Raw genomic sequence first — 26,065 nt, forward strand, 5'->3', positions numbered from 1 at the left:
GCGCTCTACTCTTCGCCTTCGTCCCTCTTTGCGTTCGTTGTGTGCTTCTGCTGCACGTTTGGTCTCCGGTATCCATCTTGTTCCTGCTTATGCTGGATTGGATGAGGTGCAGTCTTCCCATTTTCTTTTGCGGCCAATGAGCCAGCCAGCGACTCGGCTCGAGCGTCCCACGCCCGACGACTCTGAGCAAGTCAGCATCAGCGATCGCTACGCCTACACACCGCGGTCTGCAGCACCCGATGCAGAGCGGCTGCTGACCTCCGATGATGACGACGAGGAGGATGATTTGGAGGCGATCGAGCTGGGACTGACGGGCAACCGCGCCGCGTCCACCGCAATGTCTGCGTCAGCTAGTAGTGATCGCAACAGCACGGCAGCAGCGCAGGGACTGCAATCCAGCGGCAGTCGCGGCGTGGGCGCAGCACCATCGCGCGGACGGGTTTCACGCGCAAGTGCTTCTTTGCTTTGTCGCTCAGCTGTTTGATGCTGAACACAATGCTCAGCGCCGATCGCTCGCTCATGCAATATTCCTGCTCAACTATGGCGTGCATGATTGTTTGTAGAGCGCCGTGTCGGGCGCGTGCTTGCAAAGCCGGATTTGCCAAATTCTGCTCGGATTGACCGTTGCTGCAATCGTGCTTGGCATTGGCATTGCAATTGGCAGAGTCATCGAAGCGCACTCGACAACAACAACTCAAGGCGGGAATCACAACACGCAACCCGATCCGAATGCGTTCCGAGGTGTGCTGCTGATCTCCATCGATGGATTCCGCGCAGAGTATCTCGACCGAGGTCTCACGCCAACCATGAAGCGCCTTGGTGAGCGTTTTATTGTTGTACTCATGGTTTCATAACAACTGTGTCAATTCTGCACTGACAACTTGTTGCATTTCCAACACAGCCTCGCAGGGCGTTCGAGCTCAGGGAACAGTCACCTGCTTCCCGTCAAAGACCTTCCCGAATCACATTTCGCTCGTGACGGGGCTGCTCCCAGACGTGCATGGCATTGTGGACAACACATTCTACGATCCTGTGCTCAACCAAAACTTCCGCTACAGTGATCCAGCGGTGAACCGAGAACCGCGTTGGTGGCTCGCTGAGCCAGTAAGATTTCATTTTTAGGGGGGGCATGTTTTCGGCTCACCGCTCCGTCGCTCACATTTTTTTTGTGCTGTGATTCAGTTATGGATTACCGCAGAGCGCCAGGGCGTCACGTCCGGAACCTGGTACTGGCCTGGGTCGGAAGTCTTCTATGACGGGAATCGACGCGCGACCTATCTCACGCCATTCGCGAACGGCTTGAGTAACGCCGCGCGGATTGACGGAATTCTCGGGTGGCTCGATCTTCCGGCCATTCGGCGTCCGTCGTTTGTAGCACTGTATCTATCCAGTGTCGACAGTGCCGGGCATTCTTTCGGGCCGGATTCTGGTCAGGTAGCGAGATTTGAAATTTTTTTATTGCAAAATGTTGTTGGGATGGATGGTGACAGAGAGGCCCCTCACTTTCTTTGATTGCTCTGTTAGGTCAACAACGCACTCGTGGATGTCGATAGTGCAATCGATCGTCTTCTTGATGGCCTGGCGTCGCGAAATCTCGATCAGTTGGTGGACGTTGTGCTGGTTTCAGACCATGGCATGACTGCCACCTCTGCGTCCCGCGTCATCTTGCTCGATTCGTTTATCGATCTGACGCTTGTGCGAGTGATTTCGACTGGTTCGCACAGCGGTCTGATTGTGCAAGATGGTAACGAAATGAAGCTGGATTTTCTTGCACAAGCCGGAATATGGTTGTTCGCTGACTTTTTTGTCTGCTTGAATTTTTGGCAGAAGCACTCGTCCCCGAAATCGTTGCCAATCTGACCCATGTGCATCCGTACCTGCACGCCTATGCCCGAAAAGACATTCCTGCGCGATTCCAGTACGGAAACTCGCCTCGCGTCCCGTCCGTGTTTGTCATGGTGGACATCGGGTGGACTGTGACGACGCAAGCCATCCAAGGCGTCATCCCAGGCAACCATGGCTTTGACAACCAAGAGCCAGACATGCACGGGTTGTTCATTGCCTCCGGCCCGTCGTTCCGAGCACGCGCGGGAACGGTCGTTGCATCGCCCAGCATTCTCGATGTGTATCCACTAGTTGGTCGGCTGCTCAACGTGACTGTTTTGCCGCACAACGGGACCGACCAGCTGGCTTCTTTGGTGGCCTTTTAGGCGTGTGCTTTGTTCTGATTTCTTTCACAGTCACGACACCGAGTCCCCTAAGCAAAATACAAACTATCTCAGACGCAAGCTTTCTGAACATCTTGTTATTATTTTGTTCCAGCGCGAGCTGGTTCAGATCTTTCTCGTTGACAATGCAAAAACAGGCAAAATCACTAGAGTAGACTCTGATGAACTCTGATTCTCTGATTTACTGATCAAGGCAAGGCAGTCGTCCTTTGAGTGATCTCTTATTTTTTTTTCTTTCACAACAATGTCGCTGTACCCCACGATTGAGTCGCTGACCATGAGCAACATGGCTCAGGTAAATCACGCCAGTCGCAACCACAATGCTAAGCAGGAGAGAGCGACAGCAACAAAGCAAAGTCAGAGAGTGCAATGGAGACCGCAGAAGAGCGGTTTTGAAAAAAAAAAAGCTCAAAAAGCTCAAAAGCTCACAACGGCCAGCCACGCGGGGGAAAAGGGTCTCGCTCGCTCTCAAGTGAAGCGTGCACTCGCTGCTTCCAATGCAGTTGCGCATTGCAGCACAGCGCCATGGCAGTGAGCGGCGAAGGTGAACACAGGAAAGCGTGTTCGCGCGGTGTTGACGTCACGTCCGCGGCTTGCTCTTGCCCCTTTCGTTCTGTGCGGCACCTCCCTCATTCTGCTTCATCTTGCTTCGGTCTTGCTACTATGTGCATTTGCTGCTTGTTGGGGGGAGTCGGGGTTAGTGGACGCTGAGCAGCAGCGAGCGAGACAGTTTATTCATTTCAAAGGATTGATTCAATGCTTGTTTCCATTGCTTTTCCATTGCTTTTTTCCCGGTTTTTTTTTTTTCCTTCCTTCCCTTCCTTCTTTCCTTTCACTCACTTTCCCCGTCTTGTTTCCCCATTGTTTGTTGCTCTTGCAGGCCCAGGCTGGCTTTGTCCAGAACGTCCAGGGCGCCATCACTGCCGCCAGCCACGGTCAGGTAAAAGCCACAAAACCGACTAATCCAGCAACAGCCAAAAACACATCCTTTCTCAGATTTTGTTGTTGTTGTTGTCTCAGACTTATTTCTCCGAAATGCAATGCTAACATTCTCTTTTTTGTGTTCTTTGAACAGCCTTCGCAAGCCATCCTCCCGGCGGGATCGCTCTACGCCGGCCTGTACTCGGACATTGGCCTCGACGACTACATGGGCATCTCGCTCGCCCTTGCCGAGCAGCAGAACAGCATGCAGCTCGCGCAGAACCAGCCCAAGCAGCTCGCCGAGAAAAACCCCAACAACGCGGTCGCACTCACCCAGGCGCAGGCTGGCTTCAAGCGCGCCGAGGTCAAGAACGGCGTCCGCCAGGTGTCGATCTGCAAGGACGCTGCCGGCAAGATTGGCATCACCGTCCAGGCCATCAACAAGGGCGTCTTTGTCTCGTGCGTCTGGAAGAACTCGTCCGCCGCGCTCGCCGGCATCCGCGTCGGCGACCAAATCATCCAGATTGACAGCGAGACGGTTGCCGGATACTCGAACGACAAGATTCTCAAGATTTTCAAGAACGCCAACCCTGCGCGCATTGACATTGTCCTCCGCGACCGTCCCTTCGAGCGCACCATCACGCTCACCAAGAACTCGACCGACCACCTCGGCTTTGTCTTCAAGAAGGGAAAGATTACCCAGATTGCTGCCGAGACCTCTGCTGCCCGCAACGGTCTCCTCACCGAGCACCACTTCCTCGAGGTCAACGGCGTCAACGTCATTGGCCTGGACGACGAGGCCATTGGTCGCGAGATTCATGCCGCTGGCGACATTGTCACGCTGACCGTCATGCCCTCGGTCATTTTCGAAACCATGATGAAGAACCTGTCCACCTCCACCATCCGCAAGTTTATGGACCACAGCGTGCCCGACCTTTAAAAAGCAACTCGGGAGTGGGTGAACGAATCGTGTGTTCTCCTTTCTTGTTGTGCAGTCTGGTTGTTTTCCGTTAAGTTTTGTTGTTTTTTTGGTTGGTTCGTTTGTTGAAGACCAATACAGTAGCATTTTTTTGCATTGTCGTATACATGTAAATACATTTGTTTGGTCACTCTACATCCATCGCTCGTCGGGACCAACATGGCCGTGTCGTTCTGGGCGTTGCTTGAGGCTCTGCTCTTGTTCTTCAATGCTATCGCTGTGCTGAACGAGCAGCGCTTCCTCGCCAAGAGTGCGTTTTTTTGCTTTGGGTTGTTGTTGTTGATTGTTGCTGTCACTTGTTTCTCCTTCTGTTGGTGGCTGTGGTCGTCCTATGAGGGGCTGCGATTGACACGACGGCGTAAAACTCAAGCCAACCGCTTCCTCATCCTCACTCACTCACTCACTCACTGACCTGCTCATGACTTGCTTTGATCACTCCCTTCCCTCTCTCTTACTCGCTCTCTCGCGCGCTCTCTAGTTGGCTGGAGCCACCAGCAGCAGCAGTCGGGATACGGCGTCGATTCAACCACCGCCAAAGCGCGCGTCATGCTCCTCATCCACGACGTCCGGAAATACATGCGAAGTAAAGCGGGCTCAATGCACTCATGCTTGAGGAGAGGACGGAGGCGGGGGGGGGGTGTGTTGTGATTTTGGTCATCGCTGCAATGCAAACTCACTCAACTTACAAATCCCGACAACTCGCATGGATTGCAGTTCCACTCATCTTGCTCAACGTCTGCGTGATATCACTCAAGATTGTGCTTGGATGATTTTCGCTATCTGCTTCAGAGCTTGCTGTCGACCAAAAAAAGAAAATCACCAACTGCTTTTTTCGGTTGTTCAAATGCTCAGTCTCAGGACACCCATGGATTGGGACGCATATGTGGTACAAGCACAACAGACAGACAAACAGACAGACAGACAGACAGACAGACAGGTGCCAACGGCAGCTACAATCCGAAACAATTCACTCAAGCCTCTCACGCAACAACGGCACTGAGCGCCTGGGCAATCTCGTCGTTGATGGCAGCAGCAAGCTTGGCAGTGGCCTCGCTCGTAATGTGCAGATGGAAGACGAAGCGGACGGGGGCCGGGTGAGCGCCGTCCTCGTTGACAACAATGCCGTGGACGGATCGGAGGCGGGCGGCAATCTTGTTCCAGCTGACTCCCTTCTTGCGCAGCTCAGGGTTGAGCAGCACAAAGACCATGTTGGTCTCCACCTTGTTGGTCACGGTCATGTGGCCAGCCTTCGTGATGAGCTCGGCAAACTGCTTGGCGTTGGCGTGATCGTCCGCCATGCGAGTCCACTGGTGCTCGATCGCGTATTGTCCGCCCGCAGCAAGCAATCCCGCCTGGCGCCAGCCTCCGCCGAACAGCTACAGAACAGAGACCCAAAAGGAGTCAAAAAGCGGGGGGGAGGGAGGAGAACGAGTGAAGAGAAAGGAGTTGGTCACAAAAACATAATTCGAGAGACAGGATGCAAAAAGCGACAAAGCCACCGACCTTGCGGAAGTGACGAGCGCGATGAATGAGCTCTCGGGAACCAACGAGGACAGAGCCGATCGGCGCACCGAGGCCCTTGGACAAGCAAAGCGAGACCGAGTCAAAATGGTCGCAGTACTGCTTCAGCGGAATGCCCGTGGCAATGCTTGCATTCCAGATGCGTGCGCCATCGAGATGCATCTTGATGCCGTGCTGCTTGGCATAGGTGCTGCGCAGAGTAGGGAAAGTTGGCAAGCGTTGGCTTTCTGGACTTGTTTGATCTTGAGCAACAAAAAACAGCAGCTTACCTGATGCGAACAATCTCGTCGTAAGGGAAGACGGCACCACCCAGCGTGTTTTCAATCTCAATCAGCTTGGTGACGGCATGATGAACGTTGAATGTGAGCACTTGGGCCTCTACAGAGCAGAAAGCGTAGCAAACAAAAAGTTTAGAAACCAATGACAGGACAGAGTCAAAAAGCAACAAATACAATCTCCTCGTACCAATCATCTCCAGAGTAATGTTGCCACCATTCGGCGGCTGAAGAGGAATGATGTGCGCTTGAGAGTGATACGCAACGCCGCCGCATTCGTAGCGGAAGATGTGCGCGCGAATGTCGCAAATGAGAGACTCGAGCGCGCCGATTTGCGATCGGATGGCGAGCTGCGCGAATAAGAAAGAAAAGAAAGGATGGCATCCATCCAAGCTAAGCGCCATTGTTGTAGATTCGCGACAAAACCAAAAATCCACTCACCTGGTTTGTCATGGTGCCGGTCGCGCAGAAAAGTGCAGCCTCCTTGCCGGTCAGTTGTGCAACAAATGCCTCGAGCTTGTGGATGGATGGATCTTCATCGTAGACGTCGTCGCCGACCGCGGCGTTGAGCATGGCCTGTGTGCAAGTCAAAGTGAGCATGCGTGACATTTCGTTTTTGTGAACCAAACCACCGCTCGTTTGGAGGTTTTTTGAGGGGTTGTTTTCTCCGTCCAGTATCATCATTCAATTCATTCAATGCTTGTTTCTTGGCTTGTTTTGTGCTTCTTGTTTCCTCAGTTTGGTCAGAAACAGAAACGACAAAAAGCGGGGAAATTCGGATGAACAATTTCAATCCTGTTGCTCGTTGCAGGATTTGCATTGAAAGTGAAGCTCAGCGAGAGGCGGGGGGTGGGGTGGGGGCTACCTGGAGCATGCCTGGGGTGGGCTTGGTGACAGTGTCCGAGCGCGTGTCGAATGCGACGGGAACAGCATCGGCGCTGGGAGCAGCGGTGGAGGCAGCGCCGTAGGATGACATGAGGCGTTGTTGGTGGCGGCGGCGGAGAATCGCAAGAAGGGGGGACGCAGGAGACGAGGCGGCGGCGGCAGGCACAAGCGAGAGGGACTGACGGCAGCAACTGGGCGCGAGAAGGAGCGGCGGCTGGCGGGGTTGGAGGGCGGCGGCGCGGCGGCAGGAAGGGGATGGAAGAGCGGATGGAAGAGCGGACGGGAGCGAGCGGAGGAACCGAGCACTCGCACGCTGCATTGAGACTGCGCCGGCTGTATTTGGACAGGGTGATGATCGAGTGTGCCAATGTGTCGATATATAAAAATATGAGCGATCTTGGGGGAGAAACATCGGCAAAACATCAATCTATTTGAAACACGCTTTTACAACAACCGAGACGTCGATCCGTACGATCCAAGCGCTCGCGTCTGCTTGAGCTCGCGCTGGCGTTGCCGCTCGGCAGCTACGTGGTGCGGATCGAGCTCTTGGATGCGACGGCCGTGCGCCAAAAGCATAAAAATCACGAGGCCGAGCACGTAGACGCCTGCCGCCAGGAAAAACACAACCTTCCACGCTCGTCGGCACGAGTCATTCTCTGGATAGCTATCCTGGCAGTCTCCAGCATCGAGCATGACACCTTACAGGACAAACAAACGGTCAAGGCATGGCAGTGAGCGTTTTCATGCCACTACACAACCCTCAGCACACAAACATCCAACAACCAAACTCCAAAACAATTGTACCAGTCAGGGTCGGCGAAATGATGCCGGGAATGGTACCCGCAGTGTTGCTCAGGCCAATCATAACACCCGCATAGTGAGGCGCAATGTCGAGCGGGTAGGACCCGTAGCCAGGCAGATTGCAGCCAGCAAAGCCGACGGCAATCACAATAAACGTCACGGCAGCGGCTTGGCTGTCCAGGTAGCCCATGGCGGCGAGGAAGATGGCAGGCACCACGGAGCCACAGGCCACCAAGGCATACCGCACACGAATGCGCTTGAATCCAAGGTTGCCGATGCAGTAGTCGGAAATGCGGCCCGCCACAATCGCAACGCCAAACATGGACAAGTACGGCAGCACTGCCAAAAAGCCTGCGCTCTCGAGATCAAATCCAATCACGTTGTGGATGTACTTTGGTAGGAAGGTGAGCAGGGTGTAGTAGCTCCCTGTGGTTTCACACAAAGAATTGAAATGTACAATCACATGTGAGAGACAAATTCTTCCAATCTTCAAACTTGAATACCCACACTTACAGTTCACGGTAAAGTTGGTAATGATGAGAGCCCACACGACGCGCTGAGAGATGATCGTCTTCCATGGGATGTGCGCCCGGTCGTCTTCCGAAAGGTCGGGAGCGGCGTTGACAACGGCGGTTGCGCCAGACAGGCTGCGGCCGATGGTCGGTGGGTGCTCAAACTGCGCCGGATCCGGTTGATCGACCGCCGACAGGGGCGCTTCGGGACCGTGGTCGGGTTTGACGTGCGCAGCAATGTAGGCAAGCTCGGCGGGATCGATGGTTGGGTGCTGGTCGGGCGCACTGGAGACAAACTTAAACCACAAGAGATACCACAGGACGCCGATGCTCGCCATGATGTAAAAGGCGCCGCGCCAGCCCACGCCATTGATAATCACGGGTGTGAGGCCCATCGTGATGGCGGTGCCCAGCTGTGCGCCGCTCCAAACAATCGAGACGGAGCGCGACGACTCTTCCTGCGGCGTCCAGCGACCCATGAGATCGTGAATCGACGGGTAGGTGACGCCCTCTGCAATGCCCATCAGCACGCGAACGGCAATCAGCGGTGCAATTCCACCCGACGCCGCGACCGGGGTCAGGGCAGTCATCAGCGACGCAATCAGCGTTCCGATGCCGAGGACTTGCTTGGCGCCGTACTTTTTGGATAGATAGGCTCTGTGACGGAAAATAAGGCAAGTCAGAGATTTGTTCAGCTTCAGAAAATCGCCTAATTTGGACGGCGCGTCTGAGTTTTTCTGGGGTTTTTGTTGTTTGCGCTCTCTTCATCATCATCCGTTCATTCACCTTTGATCAAAACTCATTCAAACCTGTCACTTCCTTTTCAAACAAACAAACAAACAAAAAACAAAGGCTTACCCGGCGAGCTGTGTTGTAATGTAGCCGTAAAAGAAGGAGGCGAGAATGAAGCCCTGCTCGGTCTCAGAGTAGTCGTACTGCTCCGGCTTGGCCATGGTGATGATGGCGACGCTCATGCAGACGCGCAGCACATACACCGTCCAAGTGCATGCTGTTGTGAGCGAGACCACCATGAAGCGCCGTGGGACGTACACCCGCGACGTCGCTGCTGCCGCTGCTGGCCGTGTCATGCGACTCGCCGTCGTGCGCAAGTGCGGCAGGCAGTTCGACGGGTCAATCCCGGTATCAGCATCATCCCCATGAGTGTATGACTGTGATTGTGCAGCAGCAGCAGCAGCAGCAGCAGCAGCAGCAGCTTGTGCGTGGTCGTCGTCCGTCGATCGCACCGGTTGGTACTTGACGTGCTGCATTTGTCAGAGTGCGGTGCGGGGCGAAAAAACAAAAAACAAAACACCACGCTACAAAACACAAGCACAATACAAGGACTGAAGAAAGGAGTAGTAAATGAAGTGGATTTGGATTTGGAGTGGAGATGGCTGAGGTAGGAACGGATTGCATCAACCAAGAGAGGTTGATCTGCTCGTTTCAGAAATCCAAGGTAAACGGTCAGCTGTTCACGCTTTCCCCCTCGTTGCCAATGTGTGACCTCTGAGTCGCGAGTCGGATGGACAAGATCTCAGTCCACAATACAGCTTGGAAGTGGATGGTCGTCTCTTGCACCAAAATTGACAAGATTGACTTGACTCAAAATCACAGAAATGGGTGTAATGAAGAGGGGCTTTGTACACAAAAATAAAAACCACAGTGCAAGCGCAAGCAACGCCTTAGAACATCTTGGAGACGAAAAGACCAAGCATCGAAGTCGCCAGCAAGGCAAACAGAGTGGGGACTTGGAGAAGACCGGCGGCGTTCGTGACCACAAAATGCAGGCTGTTGACAGTGTGGCAATGGTTGAACTGGCCAATGTAGTTGGTCTCGCACGACGAGCAGTTGGCTACAAACGGCAGGAAGGCGAATACACCAAGCAGACACGATCGAGCAAGATCGAGGTGTGAGAGCAAACAGCAAACAATCAGGTCAGTAAGCAAAACCATGACATTTGGATAACTCTCCCCATACCACCACCCCACACCACCACCCCATACCACCACCTCAAAGTCTCCAACACAACCGCATTGTCGGCTTTACAGTTGCAGCCCATCATCAGGGCAATTTGGGCGTCGTCGTCGACAATCTCGACATTCGTGAGGCCATAGCGTTTGCCCGACGCAGCCACGCAGGTGAAGAGCTGGTTGGACTGGATGTTGACAAAGGTCGTGGGGTCTTCGCAGTGCGAGTCGCTGAAGAACTGGATCTGGCGGGTCGGGGCGGACGCGGTGGGCGGCGGGACGACATAGACCTTGACGCTCGCCGTGTCGGCCGAGGCAAAGTTGGTGCTTGAGCAATACTCGCTGAATTCAGCGCCGCTGATATTGGTGGTGCAGTCGCCGGCGTTGCAGCCGCTCGGGCAGCCCGCGAGCAACTGGAACTGGCGATACGTGCCCGTGCCAGAGTCGAGCGCGGCGATGAGCGTCCAGTAGTCCGACTCGGTGGCGCCCGGGTAGCACGTGCTGGACGTGACAATCATGGGCGTCGTGTCGTTGGCGCCGAGCGTCGAGCAGTCCGTGGAGCCCGGGTAGAAGGCGACGAGCAGCTTTGGGTTGACCACCGCCTGGACTGAGCAGACCGCAAAGCAGGCGGTTGCGAGCGCGAGCACTGCCGCCCCACGGCCGACCCTGGCGACGACGCAGGATGATGATGACGATGATGAAGAGCGATGCATGGCAAGTGACGAACGGACGATGGCAGGCAGGTCAAATAAAGAAAGAGTGACAAGCTGAAGTTTTGCCATTTCAGGAAGGTCGCTGAATTCTTCGATCGCTGGTCTTTTTCTCGTTTTTGCCTTGTTGATTTGTGTTGCTTGCGTTGAACGAAAGATCTGCAAGCAAACCAAGTCAGATGCATGATATTGAGAAAGGAGACGAAGTGCGCGGTTTTCGTGGTTGGATCAAATGTGGAGGAATGTGGCGAGCAAAACACACACATGTGCGCGTTTGTGACGTGGCTCGTGTCCGCACGCTGCATCCCGGCCACTGGTCTGTGAACAAACCGGCATTCGATTTGATCAGTGTGGTGGTTTTGAGCTGTTGTTGCGACTTTGAGGAAGTGTGGGAAAGCAGCGGAACATGTGAAAAGCTGTCCGAAATTGTAAAGTGTCAACTTGACTGCTCCAGATGCACGCCATCCAGGCCTCCGCTCGCCGCCAGAGTGTTTAAGATTACTTGAATGGATGAGATATTGATATGTTTTGAGGTTTGGGCGAGATTTTCGACTCGCGACACGTACGATTGCAATTTTGCTTGCCTCTTCAAATCCACACCTCCATCAACATCAAGTCTGGTCAAAATGTAGCAACCCGCCCCAAAACCAATGACACTTATAAAACTAGTAGCCAACAATGTCGCCCACCATCTGAAGCAACTTGACATTGATGGCACGAGTCCTTGCCATCCAAATCTCTTGCTCGCGCGCGCACCATTTTTATTCCTGGTGTCTCTTGCAACCGTGCACTCCCTGTCGCCTTCCCCACATTGCAAATCAATCGACATTAATATTTACCATCCATCTGAGGCGCTGCCATTCGCGATACTCGGTGTGTAAGACGCTCAGTCCTTGTTCCAAGCCCGCACTTTTGGTTTGCTGCAAAATGGGCAACGTTGGCTCCTCACACGGCTCGAGTGGGGCGCGCACCCAGCCTCAGCCTCAGCCTCAGCAACCACAACAGCAAGCACAACCTCAGCAACTGCAACAACAGCAGGCGGCATCACCACCACCACCACAACAACAACAACAACAACAACAACAACTGCCTCCTGTTACTCAATCTCCAGCAGGAGCAGAGGCGGAAGTCACCTCCGATTTCGACGTTGTGCGGCAGTCGCTGGCTGAGCCCGCGCTCCTGATCGGCGACGACTTGTCGCAGCTCCCCGGTGGCGATGCGGCGATGGCAGCTGCAGGCGGTGCGAGTGCGCCGAGCTGGCTGCGGCAAATGACGATCGCGTTCGTCTCTGGCTCCCCGAGCACCTGCACCAGCCCCAGCTCAACCCCTCCGTCGTCGGCGATGGCGTCGTCGGGCCCGTCCACCGTGTCCTTTGCAGCCACCGTCACCGAGCACTCTCCCACCCTGCTGCTGGGCGCCGCCAACCGCCCGCTGTCGACCGTCTCCACATCGTCATCGTCCTCTGGCGGCTCTTCCCACGACGACGGCAATCCGAGCACGGCGGCGGGCCGCGAGAGCTTCCACAGCGCGCAGACGACCATCAGCACTTTCAGCAGCAGCAGCAGCAGCAGCGGCAACAGCAACACCAGCAGCAGCACCGCCACAGGGGGCAGCAGTCACAGTGATGAAAGTGGCGCGACGACGGCGACCGCGACGCTGTCCTCCGCTCACACCTCCGCCGGGTCGCTCCATCACGCTCACCCTCACGCTCACCACCGCGCCGGGGCCCGCAAGTCAGCACACGAGCAACGCGTCTTCCCGCCGTCCGGCACGTTCATCCACATGGTCCGCGATGCCCCGTTCAGCATCCACGCCAGAGTACGTTCGTTTGCGTTTCTTGGAGCAACACGAAAAAAAAAAAAAAAAAAAAAAAAAAAAAATCGCCGCAATTTCGCCATTTTCTTCCCATTCGAAAGTGCTTGAAACAAGTGCTGATGCAGGGCAGCCATCACAAAGCGCACACAATCTAAAAAAACTCACAAACTCACGGGATCCATGCTTGTGGAGAGAGTGGAGAGAGGGGGGGGGTTTCCAGCAACAAAGTCGGAGAGATGCCGATCTTGAACACGTCACCGTCCTCACAATCTTCCCCCCCCCTCTTTGCTCTTGCTCTTCTTGTCTCGGCTTCTTGGATGTGCCCGTCCGTTCGTTCGTTTTTGGGATTGTTTTGGAATGTGATTTCACCGAGGCACGAGAAGGTCTTTTGGAAGATCAAGGAGGCGATTATGTGCAAAAAACAAACAAAACAAAAGAATCTGAGAAACTTGTCAACTCTGCATGTTCTGATATGTTCTGATGCGAGGTGATGCTTGCCTCCTCGTTCTCGATGCTCCTGCTCACCACTTTTCCTTCCTCACCTTTCGTGCCCTCACAGTCAACGGAACCCATCCCAGACGACATCTTCCAGTACTACTCGCTGCACGATCACGGCCGAACACGAAGCAACCTGCTGCCGGGCCAGATCGTGCCCGACTTTGACGAGCTGCTCAGGACACCGACTGTTCACCTGCGCTCGCTTGGAGCCGGCTTCCGACGCGAAGACGACAAGTCCATTGTTTGCCGCTTGCCCACGCTGCCTCCCTGGCCGCAGTCGGTGACCAGCTTCCTGTTCCTGCTCAACCACGAGGGCAGAGTGATGCTGCGCGTTCCGATCAACGGACTTGTGACGTCTCTCGAAGTGGATGCCCGCCTCGCTCTGACCACGGACGAGCGCGCGAATCGCTTGGACTCGCTGTCCAGCTACTCGCAAGTCACCAAGATCTTTGTCAACGCCAAGCCGCACATTAACGTTACCGCAGCGTCATCGTCGGCTGCGTCCGCCCTGCAAACCACCGTCACCCCTCCCACCCCGACTCCGGCTGCTGCTTCTGCTGGTGCGGCTGCCGTTGCGCCGCGCGTCGGCGAGCTCAAAGCGGAGGTTCGGCCGGGTCTGCGCAAGTCCCCGTCCGCCTTCTCCGAGGACTTTAACTTTGAGGAATTCTACTCGCCCTTGACTGACAACGAAGTGTACGGCGAGTTTACCCTGCGCGCCATCCGTCGCCCCGTCACGTACATTGATGCCACGGATGGCGTTCATCTGGCCTTCCGCCCATTCCTGCCCGAGCCCGGCATGCCAACGCCCGCGGCTCACGTCATCACCCTGCACCACTACGGATTTGACGGGTTTGTCTTGAACTTTTTGTGCGAAAAACTCGTGGAAGACTCCAACATTGCCTGCTACAATCTCGATTTGCGCGGCCACGGCCGTTCTGGCGGCGAGTTTGGCGACGTGTCGAGCACGGAGCAGCTTTTTGCAGACATTCGCACGATGGTGCGCTTTGTCAAGTGGAATCGTGCGACTCCTGCGCCAGTCATCTTGCTCGCCTTTGCTGGCGCGGGCGGCTTGCTCGCCAACTATTCCCTCTGGGAAGACAAGGAGGCTGTTGATGGCTATGTCTTTGCCGCAACCAACTTTGGGTGAGTTTTTTTTTTCTTGATTTGTGTGTTGTTCTTTGGTTCATTTTGCTGGTTTTTTTTCTGTATTTCCCTGACTCATCTCCTTCCTCCTGCTTCAATTCAACGCGCCACAGCACCTACAAGAAGATTATGCGAGATGGCAAAATTCTCACCCTCTCCAAGCGCTTTGGCGTGAAAGTGGATCGTAGCAAAATGGCCATTCACAAGCTCTCGCGCGGTCTCGTCATGAAGCATTCCACTGCCGTCGAGGTACGGTTGTGCTGCAGGGTTGTTTTGTTGCTTAGATGTGCTCGCAAACAGCTGATTCATTCCGAGTGCCCTCTTTAGATTGATACAACCCATCGCCCTTTCGCAACCCACGCGAATCTGGGCAACATGCCGACGGGCGTGATCAAATTCACCACTGAATTTATTCAGGCTTTCAACTGCGACAAGCCCAAGCGCGCCTTCAAGCGCATCCAGCAGCCGATTGCAATTTTCGCTGCAGAGCAAGACGAAATTTTGGATGCGGTTCGTACTTCTATGCCGCCTTGAATTTTACAGGCTCTTGCTTGTCCACCCACCTCCCTTTTTGGTTGCTCACTTGTTTATTTTTATTTGCTTGTTCGTTTTGACAACCAATGCAGCAAAAAGTCGTCAACCTGGGCGCCGTCTGTCCCAATACGCGAAAGCTGCTCTGTGTCGTGCCGAACGTCACCCATTTGGGGCTCTTGGCGGTGGTCCACAGCTACATTGGTGAATGGATTATCAAAACATACGCGCAGTCAGGCACCACCAACGACGACGAGTTTGCCTTTGTGCAAGACCACCAGCAGGACGACGAGTTTGAAGAGCTGTCGGCCGATCGCCTCAATGTTCCCCGCATGTCGTCTGGAGAATCGCTGAGCGGCCGATCGTCGCCCGGGCCGCAGCCCGTTGTGGCTGGCGTCTCTCCTTCGTCAAGTGCGCACAACCTGCGCGATTTTGCCGCACCGCTGCCTGCGGCCGGCTCGCCGACGCTGACCGCAAACCCCAACAGCAACCTCTCACCAGATCAGATCTATGGGTACTCTCACGTCAAGGACGTCATTGACGCCATTCCCGGCGTGCCGCACGTTCCAGTCAAGTACATTGAAGGTCGCGGCGGCGTGCGACTTGCCTACTACGAGTTCCTTCCACCCAACACGGGCTCCACTCCCTCCACCCCGTCGCTCTCTGCGACAAATGAGGGCTCATGGATGGGCTTGGGCGCGCGCAATGTCGTTGGTCAGATTGTCATGGTCATGGGCAAGCCCTGGCTGCAGGTGCTCGCGCATCAGCTTGCCAGCAGGCACAACATTGCTTGCTACATTCTCGACGTTCGAGGTATCGGAAATGCGGGTGGCAAACGCGGTGACCCCGAGAGCAAGGAGCACGTCTGGAGCGATGTTCGAACCATGCTGCGCTACGTCAAGAACAAGGACCACTCTGTGCCGTGCTTTTTGCTCGGCTGGCAGCGACACGGCTCGCTCGTGCTCAACTACAACCAGTGGAAGGACAAGGAGACGCCCGACGCGCTCATCTTTGTCGCTTCCGGCTTCAACCTGTCGTCCGGGCTCTTCCGTGAAGGAGCTGTCGATACCCTCAAGGGCGACGTCAACTACTTGGACTTGGTGTTGTCGCGCATCTCTGGCGGCCTCTTCCGCTCGCACGGCAAGACCTGGCGGATGCGCAAGGCGACAGCCGAATTGCTCAAAGACACGTTCGATCCGACGCTCGTGACCAGTGTCAGCGCCGCATTCATGGGCGCTTACAACATTGAAAGCATCGGCGACGCGATCGGCAGCATTGATCGACCGTTCTGCTACATTGTCGGAGCCGACGACCAGGTCTTGGCTGCCGACAAGATCACCGAGCTCATGTCGAACGCGGCCGACAAGGTGCACTCATCGCGGCGCTTCATCAAGGCCATCCCAGACTCCAACCACGTCAACGTACTCGTCAAGTGCAGCCAGGACATTGCCACCTTTGTCAGCTCCATCTCTGAGACTCTGTCGGTGCCAACCAAGCCGCCGGCCATCATCAACCCGACGTTGGTCGACTTTGAGGTCTTCCGCGTGATTGGTCGCGGCGCGTTTGCCGAGGTGCTCTTGTCTCGGCACATTCCCTCCAACACCTTCTATGCCATCAAAGCCATGTCAAAGCACAAGCTCCTCAAGCTCGGCCACGTCGAGCACGTCCGTGAGGAGAAGGCCGTGCTGGAGAAAATCAACCATCCCTTCCTCGTCAACATGGTTGCGACGCTCCAGGATTCCGACCGCATCTTTATGGTCTTGGAGTATGCCATTGGTGGCGAGCTATTTACGCTGCTCAAGCTCTCGCATCGCTTCTCGCAGCCCATGGCCACGTTCTACATTGCAGAGATTGTGCTTGCGCTTGGCTACCTGCACTCGTTGGACATTGTCTACCGCGATCTGAAGCCCGAGAATGTCTTGCTCGACGGTCGTGGGCACATCAAGCTTGCGGACATGGGCTTTGCGCGGACGCTTCGCAAGGGCGAGCGTCGCATGTCCTTCATTGGTACTCCTCAGTATCTTGCGCCAGAGATTGTGAGTTGGACTGCTGTGCTGTTTTGAGTTGCATGTTTGGTTTGAATCTTTTTTTTTTTTTTTTTTTTTTTTTGAGAGGAGGGGGGAGGGGCAATCGTTTGACTTCTCTTTCTCGACTTGTAGATTCAAGGTTTTGGTCATGACATGTCTGTCGATTGGTGGACGCTGGGTGTCTTTGCGTTTGAGCTCGTGACTGGTGAGAAGCGTGATTTCGTTCAGTGTTGTTGTTGTTGTTGTTGTCGTTGTTTTTCGTTTTTCATGCCTTCCCCTCCTCTCTCCTCTCAAATTTGACACTCATTTTGCTTTTGAAATGTTTGCCCGCTCCTTGCTTCTTCTCTCGTCTCAGGACACGTCCCGTTCAAACGCCGAACAGTGAACGAGCTCTACAACCTCATTCTCCACTCGAATGTCGTCTACCCGCAGGACATGCAGACCAAGTGCCCCGAGGTTGTCTCTCTCTGCAAAGCGCTGCTGACCTTGAGTCCTCAGCGTCGACTGGGCAGCAAGGGCGTCCAAGAAATTCAGGCCCACCCGTTGTTTAAGGCGTACAGCTGGGAGCAGCTCGAGCGCTGCCGTGTGCCGCCGCCGTTCGTGCCGTCCTACAACTCTCCCGGAGACACTGGCAACTTTATCAACTACAGTGCGCTGGCGAGCGAGGACGACAGCGAGGGTGGTTTGACGGGCACAGACAATGATTTGTTTGTCGGCTTTTAAGCGTCGACTGTCTGTGTTTTGTTTTGCTAGAAGCTTTTGCAAGTTTTGTTGTTGCCGTGTTCAGGAACCTTTTTGTCAACGATCGCTTCGTCGAGCTCAGGCACGTCGCATGAGTTTTTTTTTTTTTTTTTGCGGATGTTGCGCTCTCTTTGGCGATCGTTGCATTCAGGAGTGTTTTGTTGTTTATTGTCGTTGTCGCGTGAATATAGTGACTCTTTTGTGTGCGCGCCATTTTTGTTTCTTGTTTCAGTGCTCACAATTCCCTGCTTGAGGTCGTACGGAATCATGAGGTTCGCGGCGCGCTGCACTCTGCACCAAAAACAAAACAAACAAAAAAAAAAAAAAAAAAAGACTGACAAATGGAGGAAAAGAAATGAATGTCAACCCCTGCCCCCTCCCCTCTTGTGTGCAATGATGGACAGAATACTCGTTCTTGTCCAAAGTGAAGAACAAGTGATAGACGAGCTTACAGGAATGGAAATTACTAGTAGAGAGGGCCTCCCTAAAAAGACTCAGTCCCCCCTGTTCATTTCCTCGCCCTGCCACCTATATCATTGGAAAGAGCATAAATTATATAGTTGATTTGGTAATTTTGGTGCGAATCGGAGGGGAAAATTTTCGCTTCGATTTGGCTGGGCGTGCATTAGGGCTGAGTCTTTTTAGGGAGAAACTGACTTTGCCAGTCCCGTGTCGCCCGTGTCGAGGATCTGTCGGCCCATCTTCAACTGGGACATGTAATACCAACTGGTATCTATGTATTGCAGTTGGTGCGACGGTTACTGTATGTGACCACAGAACCCGGCAGGTGCCAGACCGCCCGCGCCGGACGGGCATGGTCCAATCTTCCCCTGCCTAGACATGATTTCACCCTTTTTGACCGGAAAAAACACATAACTACATTGAATGACATGGGATGCACATAGAATTGAACACAAAACACGGAAAATTACAGTGGTAGCGTGTTGCTTCGAGAAAGGTTTGTCAGGTCGCTGAGCGCCGGCCTTGACGACGCAGGTTGGAGGTCTACACGCGCCAATTTGACATTATGTCCATCTTGCTTCGTAGTACTACGCGTTGGCATGCGATAGCGTCGGATTTCTTGGAGTTCGGTGGAGCTCAGCTGATAATCGACTTGAACAACATCGCTCGAGTCTGATGTGACCGTGGTGAAGACGGGCGCGACGTTTTCATCGTCATCTTCCTAGCGACGCTTGCGGGCGGCTTGAGGTTGACGCTGGACATCGCTGGGGTCCTCCTGGTTGTCGTTGTGGCCGATGGCAGCGGAAGCCATTTCGGACGACGCTTGATTCTCGTCGTCATCGTCGTCAGACTCGCTTTCCTCCTCGCTGGCTGATTGATCCAAGTCGACAGTGTCGTTCGCCATCGATTGCGAAGCGAGAATGGGCCTAGGCCTGCTGACGCGCCGAGGAACGAGAGGTGTGGAAGCGGTCGCCGCTGGCTCAAGACTTAGAAGAGTGGGTCGCTTGAGACGGTTCTTGAAAAATGTCGCGCGGTCACGTACGAGCTTGGTATGCTGCAGGCGAGCAGCAGCTAGCTTGTTTCGGGTCTCCGCGGCAGTTGCCGATTCGATGTCCTGCTCGACCTCTTCTCCCAGAGCAGCCAGCTGAGTCTCCAGAGCAAGAATTGTCTCCGCAAGTGTCAAGATGCGTGAGTCAAGGTCTTTTAGCGTGCGGAGGAAGATGGGCCGTTGCCGATTGTACTCTTCTTTCAGAGGTTCGAGCTGCTTCCTCTTCTCTTGCAACTCCTGCCGCTTAAGCTGGGCATCCCTATTCTCCGGCGTAAGCGGGGATCGAGCGGTCGAGTTCATAGAAACGCGCATGGAGCTGTTGCCAATGCTCCTGGACCGCAGGGGCCTGGGTGGGGCCCGAAGGACTTCTTGCACCGAAAGTTCGACCTCGAGATTTCGACGCAAATCAGCTACCGCTGCATCGTGCACCCTCTTTTGCTGTAGAGCTCTCGGAGTGCAACCAATGGTTACCAGGGCGGCATCGGCAATCTGACGGACACGGTACAACGCCGAATACCGAGCATCCGGGGTCGGGGGTGGCTCGGGAATGTGCAGCGAGGGGGTCGTAGACACGGCAACGTCAGCGACGGAAGGCAACGCTAGGGTCTTGTGCTTTTCCGTGTCCAGCGGATAGATACCAGTTTGGCGAAACCCAGATCGGATCAAGTTGGATCGGTCGTCAATTTCGTTCCACGCCCGAATGGCCCCGTGAAGCTTGATGTTCACGTCGATGAGTGGCGAGTCTTCATCCAAAAGCGACTGCACGTGAGTCTCGAGCAAGTTCTTGTACCAGGCAAAGACGGTGACGTTGAGCGGCTGCAAGTGAGTCGACGTGTGCGATGGAAGGATCGCAACCAGGATGTTGTTGCTCACCGCGAGGTCAATCAACCCGACAGTGAACTTGTGACACGAGCTGCCATCCATCACCAATAGAACGGGGGTGGTGGTAGCTCGCTCCTTGACGACCTCGACGAAATCTCGAAACCACTTGTCGAAGATTTCCTCGTTGATGAAGCCGGACTCGGACTGGTGAATCAACTCCTCGTCCAGGCCCTCGGTGCACCTGTGAGGTAGAGTGGGCCGTGGATGCGCGACAATGAAGTGGGGCGCAACAGGAGCGGTGCCATCAGCACAAACAGTAAACAGACCAGTAACATGCGGTCCCATCGTAATGGTTCGGCCAGATCGCCGACTGACACGCTTGACACCAACAGCAGCCAGGGCACGCTTCTTTTTACGACCCACAGAGCAATCCGACTCGTCCATGTTGAAAATATTGGCCGGCGTAGCGAAAAGAGTCGGGTAAAGATTGCTGTACTCCGCCAGTAGCGCGAACAAACTGCCGAGCTTCTTTTCACTCAAAGCAGCCACTCGAAGTGTTTCCAACACGCTGCTACTGCGCCAGCCAATCTGTGAGCTGTGACGGGCGACAAAATCATTGACCCACTTGTCGGAAACTTTGTCGTGCTCAAATTGACGTCTTTCCACGCCGTCCGGCCTCGGCACCTTCGAGGCTGCAAGCACATATCGAGTGAATTCCGTTTTGCTCAGAGAGACAGCTCCTAAGCAGCACCGCTTGACAAACTCGACGAGCTCTTGCTCCTCGGGGACGGTGAACACGTAGCCTTGTCCCTGGATGGGATCCTCGCGCAGAACGTCAGCCAACTCATCTAAGGTCATTCCAGGAATGTCAGGAGCGAGGTTGGCGTGGGCCTTGATGCAGCGGGCGATCATGGACTGCGATCGACCCAGCGCATGGGCGATGTGGCGGGTCGTCCAGATTCGCTCGGCGGAGGCTCCCGGAGCTCCGCCGACATCCGTAGTGGATAGGAACGGGTCAAAATAGTATAGTTTGAGGGCGGTGGCCTTCGTCAGGAGCCTCTGGCGGAAGGGAGACGCGGTCGCAATCTGGGCGAGGCCGACCTCAAGTTGCTCCTGCGCCCGTCTGACCATGTCTTCCTTGTAGCTGGAATGAGTGTTCATTGATATTCGAAGACGGCGGCGGGGTGGGAGGAATACAAGCCGAGATAATCGGGTTTGAGTCTTTTTAGGGTGGGGGCGCAATGGTTTTTGGACTGAGTCTTTTTAGGGAGGCCCTCTCTACATGTATCGTCTTTTGGCCGAGGTGGACCGGTCGCCACTCAGCGAGTTATTGCCTTTCGAAGTTGGTGTGGGAGCTTTTATTCTGTCTGTCTGTCCGTCTGTCTGTCTGTCGGGGGAGGGGGGGGGGTCGGGCTTAGTGCTGCGCAGTTTTTTTTTTTTTTTTTTTTTTTTTTGTTTTGTTTTTCTTGTTTGATCCCGCAATCTCGGCTGCGGCTGCAGCTGGAGCTCTTTTAGCAGCCCTGGCTCAGCAACAGCCAACTTTTCGGCGTGTGTTCGGTCTCATCGGCGGCGCGGTCGCCAAGGCGGTCTCCACCACATTTATTATTTTGGTTGTGGCGGCTTTCTTTGCTCGGCACGTGCTGGACAACAAGAACACGATCGCCAAGACCCACTCGCCCGAAATCGTTCAAGCTCGCATGCTCGCACGCTTCGAGGCCGGCTCCGTGATCCCACGTTTCGAGAAATACCACGTCAGTCGTCCAGATGCTGTTGCGATGCTTCAAAAGGTGCTGCGCCCCGCGCCGCTGGAGACGTACACGGTCGTCGTTGGCGAAGTAGGCTGCGGCAAGACCAGCGCCGTCCACGACGCCATCCGAGCCAACAGCACTGGTATTGTCTACCACATCGTCAAAAGCGAGGTGTTAGTCTCGATGCCGGGTCTACTGGCGGGGTCTCTCGCGTTCGAGTTCAACCAATTCACCTTCACAGCAGGCTACTTCAAAGACCGTGGTATTGAGATGCATCAAATAGCATCGGCAGAAGAACCTTTCAAGAGCTGGGCGATACTCGAGCTCGGTCTTCGGGACGTCGCCGCACAGTTCAAGGCCAAGCATGGTCACGTTGCCACGCTCGTCATCGACGCCGTGGACCAGATCGCCCAGCAGGGTCCCGCACTGTTGCATGTGATTCAAAATTTTGCCAAGGCGGCTGCTGACGAGCAGCTGCTCAATGTTGTTCTCGTCACCTGCGATGGTTCGAATCTGCCTGAGCTCAAGGCATCGTCAGCAATGACTCGTGCTCGCATTGTCGAAGTGAGTGATATCACCGACGAACAAGCTGTCGATTTTCTGCTACATCGTGGCGTCAATGAGGATTCGGCAAAACGCGCGGTTGCTGAGATTGCTGGCGGGCGTTTTGTTCTGCTCAATCGGGTCACGAAACAGCTCGGCAGAGGACAACAAGTGAATCAGATCTTTGAAGAGTTTCGCGTGGATACGGCAGACTCCCTCCAGCGCCTGATTGACGATTTGGCACTGTACAACGCAACTTCTGATGTGCACAAGACACTTTGCGATCTCACTCACGGCGCTCTGCACATTGACATCGTGCACTGCGCTCTGGGGAAAGACCTCACCAAGAAACTCCTCGCCACCAACATCAACATTCTCGCTTACCATCCCAACGACACCTACACCCTTCACTCGCGCCACGTTCAGCGCTCTGTGTCTACCCTGCTGAACTGCACGAGACCGTTGGGCCGTCCCTTGTTTCTGGCTTCTTGAGCCATCTTCAAGCGTTCACCCTCTGCCAATCTCGCTTTCGTTTGTTGCGATGCGTTCTCAGCATCTGTACTGTCTCTTGAAGACGTCGCTCTGAGAATAAAGCCAATTGTAAAGCTTAACGGCATTCTCGATGCTCGTTGAGCGACTTGCTGTGCATGGTTGTGTGTGAGTGCATGAGTGCCTGTGTCACCTTCTTTGCTTTGATACCCAACGGCCACTCCGACAGACAAAACCACCAATGGCGATGAACTTCTTTCTGGAAGAAAAGAAAAATTGTGTATTACTCTTCATCTACGACTTGCAACTGACTCTTTATGTACGCCGTTTGGGGATGCCTCGAATAGCATACATTGGGTGGTGGTCTGGCTCAAAGAATCTCCTTTTCAATTGTTCTCACCTTGTTTTCCCATCTCATGTCGTGGGTTCGGAAAGTTTCATTGGACTTCTTTCCTTTTGCTGTCCACAGGTGCATCCAAGGCCACACACGCACCTTGTCTCCTTCCTCGAGCAACATACAAGACTTGGTCAGGAGTGCATCTACTGAAGGGAGGCAAGTTTAACAAAGGATTTGGTTTCCTCAACCTTTGCCTTTTTGTTCATCTCTGCAATGATTTCAGGGAGCTCATCCACCCACTGCGTATTCGACTCGCCACTCTCGAGCTCACGAGCGACTTTGGCGTTTGAAAATCTCTCCTCCAATCTGCCAAGTCCTGTTATCACCCACTGCTTGATGCCGATGTCTATCTGGCTTGCCAACCTTGACATGAACACCACTGTTGTCAAACGACTTTGCCACTCTTCCCTTAAACTCTGTACCCGCATCGACTTGAAGCTCTTTCAGGATGCGAACAATCTTTCGAGCAAAACGGTCTTGAAGGCTTGTATCACTGCATCCGCATCCTTCTTTTTGATGGGCACTGCATCCAAGTCCACAACCACAAGCGCGCACTTGAATCCCTTGTCTGTGGGTACATCTGACTGACTCAGAAGCATAGCAGCTCAGTCTTTCATTTTTTGTTTGCGCTCTCAATGTCCAGCTCGCTGGTGATTCTGCTCCCGAACGCGCGTCGCCTCGGTGTCAAAGTGACGCCGACCACGCGTCTGATGCAAGTGCTCGAGGAAGCGTGTGCCAAGCAGGGCGTCGATCCCTCTCGCTGCTCTCTCAGGTGCGATGACGTGCGAAGGGTTTTTGGGCTTATGAGCGAACACTGACTGGCACCTCATCACTCGACTCACTCGACTCACTCACTCGACTCGCTCGCCGTGATGATGGTTTGATTTGACGCGTTTCCGCCGTGTGCTAGGAAGGGCAAGGCGGACGTCGACCTGTCGATGCCGTTTCGTCTGTCTGGATTGCTCAACAACGCGACTCTGGAACTCGTCATTCGAGAGCCGTCATCGTCGTCGGCAGTGACTGCGACTGGGGCTGGGTCTGGAGCACCCGCCTCATCGCCATTGGCATCCTCATCCTCATCGTCGTCTTCGTCATTGGCATCCTCGTCGTCGGCGGCGTCGTCGGCGTCGGCGTCCTCACTGGCGTTGAGCGCGGAAGAGCGGATTCGCCTGCCCGTTGCGCTGCGCCTGCCCTCGTCTGTCAGGCTGACGCTCACAGCCACTGCGCCAGACACGTCGTTGTGGGAACTGCTGGGCCAATTCGAAGAGCTGAGGGCAAGCACGCAGCCCGGCGAGCGGTCGCTCACTGCCAGCGTCGACCCGGTTTCGCGAAGCTTTCTGCTTCCGTGCCTCGTGTACCTCGGCCAAGAGTACGGATCGCTCCAGTTGTTGTGCGACACTACGCTCCGCAGCATGGGCCTGCTCAAGGGCAGTGCCGCCTTCCACGTCAGCTTCCGACCCTCGACGCTCACGCTCGAAGACGCGCAATCACAGGCGGCCAGTCTCACCGAAACTCGCCGACAGAGCCTACGCGACGCACAGGCATCCCTTCTTGCAAGACAGGAGCAGCAACGCGCCGAGATTGCCGAGCGAGAGCGGGAGCGAGCACGACAAGCCGAGATTGCACGGCAAACTGCGGAAGCCGAGCGACAAGCAGCCGAAGCACAGGCCCAGGCGCACCAGGCCGCTGCCCACGCACAACAAGCTGCAGCATTCGCGGCCCAAGCGATCGAGGTTGCTCAGCGTGCCGGTGCCGCGGTGCCGTCTGAACAACCAACCGGAGCCGTGACCCCGGCGCCGAGCCATTCGCCACAGCCGATGGACACCAACGCGCGAGCACCAACGTTTGCCAATCCAGAGTTTGCCGACTTTAAATTCCCAGAAGCCACGAAAGGCAAAACCCTGTTTGTCAATGCCAAGAGCAATCCGCAGGTGATTGCTGAAGCGCAACAACAAGCCCACAGCGTTTCCTTTGCGCCGACTGGTCCTCGCCAGTCCATTCTGTATCGCTTTGATGGTGGTGCCACGCCCGAGCAACTGGCGCAAGGTGAGACTGGAGCAGTAGAAGGAGGAGGTGGAGGAGGAGGAGGGGAGGGACTTTTGAGTTTGGACTTTGGAATTTTGTGCTCATGTTTTGATGCGATCTGTTCTCTTGCTTGTCACGACCTGATAGACGACCTGCCCGACTCCTTCTTTGACATCACCCTGGAAGACATCCAGGGCTTGTTGAAGGATGTGCGCAAGCAGCAGAACGAAGAAGCACCGCTCATGACTTCCGCGATGCGTGAAATTGTTCGAGAGGATTTGGCGGCAAAGTACTCGGAAGTACGTGCTGCTTTGCAGTTCATCCCTTTGTTGGTTGGCAGTTTGAGTTTGAGGTTCTCACCTCGGAACGATTTCTCTTTTGTTTTGTTGGTGCAGACCACCATTCGAGTGCACTTTCCCGACAGAGTGCAGCTCCAGGCCGTCTTCCGAAGTAAAGAAACGGTCTATGACTTGTTCACCTTTGTAGCCCAGCATTTGCCCAGTCACCTGGTTCCTGCCAAGGGCGAGCCATTCCCGTTCACGCTGCACGTAACACCGCCTCGACGAGACTTGTCGACGGCCATGTTCGAGAGTCTCTTTGACGCCAACCTGTCACCCACGGCTGTCGTGTACTTTTCCCTCAAGGACAGCACCGATCGGGAAGCAGGACAGGGCTATCTCCGACCAGAGTTGCAATCCCAAGTCCAGGCCTGGGCCGACCTCTACGGCGCCGTCTCACGACAGCGCGCCGGCGGCTCTGCGCAAAGCAGCAGCGCATCGTCGTCGGCCTCTTCGTCAGCACTGTCTCAGCGGTCGGCTTCGAGTGCTGCTTCTGGTTCCGGGCGCGGTGCCGATGGCCGTCCCAAATGGCTTGGTGCAGGCCGCAAGTGAATTTTATGTGCGTTGGCATTTTTGTGTGAAGGTGTATGTTGTAGTACAGAGCCTTTTCCTTTTTGTTTTGGCCGTCCAGTTCTTTGG

The 26,065-nt window shown here is 54.8% G+C and overlaps 9 protein-coding genes across 9 annotated transcripts; 6 read left to right on the plus strand and 3 right to left on the minus strand.

The window, feature by feature from the left end:
- Positions 1 to 136: 136 nt before the first annotated feature.
- Positions 137 to 2,289, plus strand: CAOG_02807 (type I phosphodiesterase/nucleotide pyrophosphatase; the record flags this gene model as incomplete). Its single annotated transcript, XM_004348570.2, has 6 exons — positions 137 to 448; positions 564 to 819; positions 902 to 1,104; positions 1,183 to 1,434; positions 1,525 to 1,744; positions 1,828 to 2,289. The coding sequence occupies 6 exons, from the start codon at positions 137 to 139 to the stop codon at positions 2,208 to 2,210; spliced, it is 1,626 nt and encodes a 541-aa protein (XP_004348620.2). The 3' UTR covers positions 2,211 to 2,289.
- Positions 2,290 to 2,426: 137 nt separating this feature from the next.
- On the plus strand, positions 2,427 to 4,265 carry CAOG_08633 (hypothetical protein). Its single transcript, XM_011271942.1, has 3 exons — positions 2,427 to 2,523; positions 3,109 to 3,168; positions 3,304 to 4,265. The coding sequence occupies exons 1-3, from the start codon at positions 2,473 to 2,475 to the stop codon at positions 4,087 to 4,089; spliced, it is 897 nt and encodes a 298-aa protein (XP_011270244.1). The 5' UTR covers positions 2,427 to 2,472; the 3' UTR covers positions 4,090 to 4,265.
- On the plus strand, positions 4,254 to 4,956 carry CAOG_08634 (hypothetical protein). The gene is made up of 3 exons (XM_011271943.1): positions 4,254 to 4,378; positions 4,607 to 4,711; positions 4,843 to 4,956. Exons 1-3 carry the CDS (start codon positions 4,288 to 4,290, stop codon positions 4,896 to 4,898), a joined length of 252 nt encoding a protein of 83 aa, XP_011270245.1. The 5' UTR covers positions 4,254 to 4,287; the 3' UTR covers positions 4,899 to 4,956.
- A 5-nt stretch (positions 4,957 to 4,961) lies between these two features.
- Positions 4,962 to 7,143, minus strand: CAOG_02810 (threonine aldolase). The gene is made up of 6 exons (XM_004348573.2): positions 6,790 to 7,143; positions 6,366 to 6,500; positions 6,115 to 6,274; positions 5,919 to 6,027; positions 5,632 to 5,839; positions 4,962 to 5,504 (listed from the first exon to the last, which is right to left on the minus strand). Exons 1-6 carry the CDS (start codon positions 7,126 to 7,128, stop codon positions 5,109 to 5,111), a joined length of 1,347 nt encoding a protein of 448 aa, XP_004348623.2. The 5' UTR covers positions 7,129 to 7,143; the 3' UTR covers positions 4,962 to 5,108.
- A 77-nt stretch (positions 7,144 to 7,220) lies between these two features.
- CAOG_02811 (hypothetical protein) lies at positions 7,221 to 9,454 on the minus strand. Its single transcript, XM_004348574.2, has 4 exons — positions 8,981 to 9,454; positions 8,124 to 8,779; positions 7,614 to 8,036; positions 7,221 to 7,507 (listed from the first exon to the last, which is right to left on the minus strand). The coding sequence occupies exons 1-4, from the start codon at positions 9,388 to 9,390 to the stop codon at positions 7,254 to 7,256; spliced, it is 1,743 nt and encodes a 580-aa protein (XP_004348624.2). The 5' UTR covers positions 9,391 to 9,454; the 3' UTR covers positions 7,221 to 7,253.
- A 276-nt stretch (positions 9,455 to 9,730) lies between these two features.
- CAOG_02812 (hypothetical protein) lies at positions 9,731 to 10,867 on the minus strand. The gene is made up of 2 exons (XM_004348575.2): positions 10,169 to 10,867; positions 9,731 to 9,974 (listed from the first exon to the last, which is right to left on the minus strand). The coding sequence occupies exons 1-2, from the start codon at positions 10,800 to 10,802 to the stop codon at positions 9,805 to 9,807; spliced, it is 804 nt and encodes a 267-aa protein (XP_004348625.1). The 5' UTR covers positions 10,803 to 10,867; the 3' UTR covers positions 9,731 to 9,804.
- Positions 10,868 to 11,726: 859 nt separating this feature from the next.
- CAOG_02813 (cAMP-dependent protein kinase catalytic subunit) lies at positions 11,727 to 17,767 on the plus strand (the record flags this gene model as incomplete). Its single annotated transcript, XM_004348576.2, has 7 exons — positions 11,727 to 12,617; positions 13,174 to 14,255; positions 14,369 to 14,504; positions 14,583 to 14,765; positions 14,882 to 16,822; positions 16,946 to 17,018; positions 17,169 to 17,767. 7 exons carry the CDS (start codon positions 11,727 to 11,729, stop codon positions 17,534 to 17,536), a joined length of 4,674 nt encoding a protein of 1,557 aa, XP_004348626.1. The 3' UTR covers positions 17,537 to 17,767.
- Positions 17,768 to 21,168: 3,401 nt separating this feature from the next.
- CAOG_02814 (hypothetical protein) lies at positions 21,169 to 22,696 on the plus strand (the record flags this gene model as incomplete). The annotated part of the gene is made up of 2 exons (XM_004348577.2): positions 21,169 to 21,232; positions 21,387 to 22,696. The coding sequence occupies 2 exons, from the start codon at positions 21,169 to 21,171 to the stop codon at positions 22,667 to 22,669; spliced, it is 1,347 nt and encodes a 448-aa protein (XP_004348627.1). The 3' UTR covers positions 22,670 to 22,696.
- A 989-nt stretch (positions 22,697 to 23,685) lies between these two features.
- Positions 23,686 to 26,042, plus strand: CAOG_02815 (hypothetical protein). Its single transcript, XM_004348578.2, has 4 exons — positions 23,686 to 23,835; positions 23,974 to 25,109; positions 25,236 to 25,387; positions 25,484 to 26,042. Exons 1-4 carry the CDS (start codon positions 23,699 to 23,701, stop codon positions 25,976 to 25,978), a joined length of 1,920 nt encoding a protein of 639 aa, XP_004348628.2. The 5' UTR covers positions 23,686 to 23,698; the 3' UTR covers positions 25,979 to 26,042.
- The last annotated feature ends 23 nt before the right edge of the window (positions 26,043 to 26,065 follow it).

This window comes from Capsaspora owczarzaki, assembly GCF_000151315.2.
Source record: "Capsaspora owczarzaki ATCC 30864 unplaced genomic scaffold supercont2.4, whole genome shotgun sequence".
Classification (NCBI taxonomy): domain Eukaryota; class Filasterea; order Ministeriida; family Capsasporidae; genus Capsaspora; species Capsaspora owczarzaki.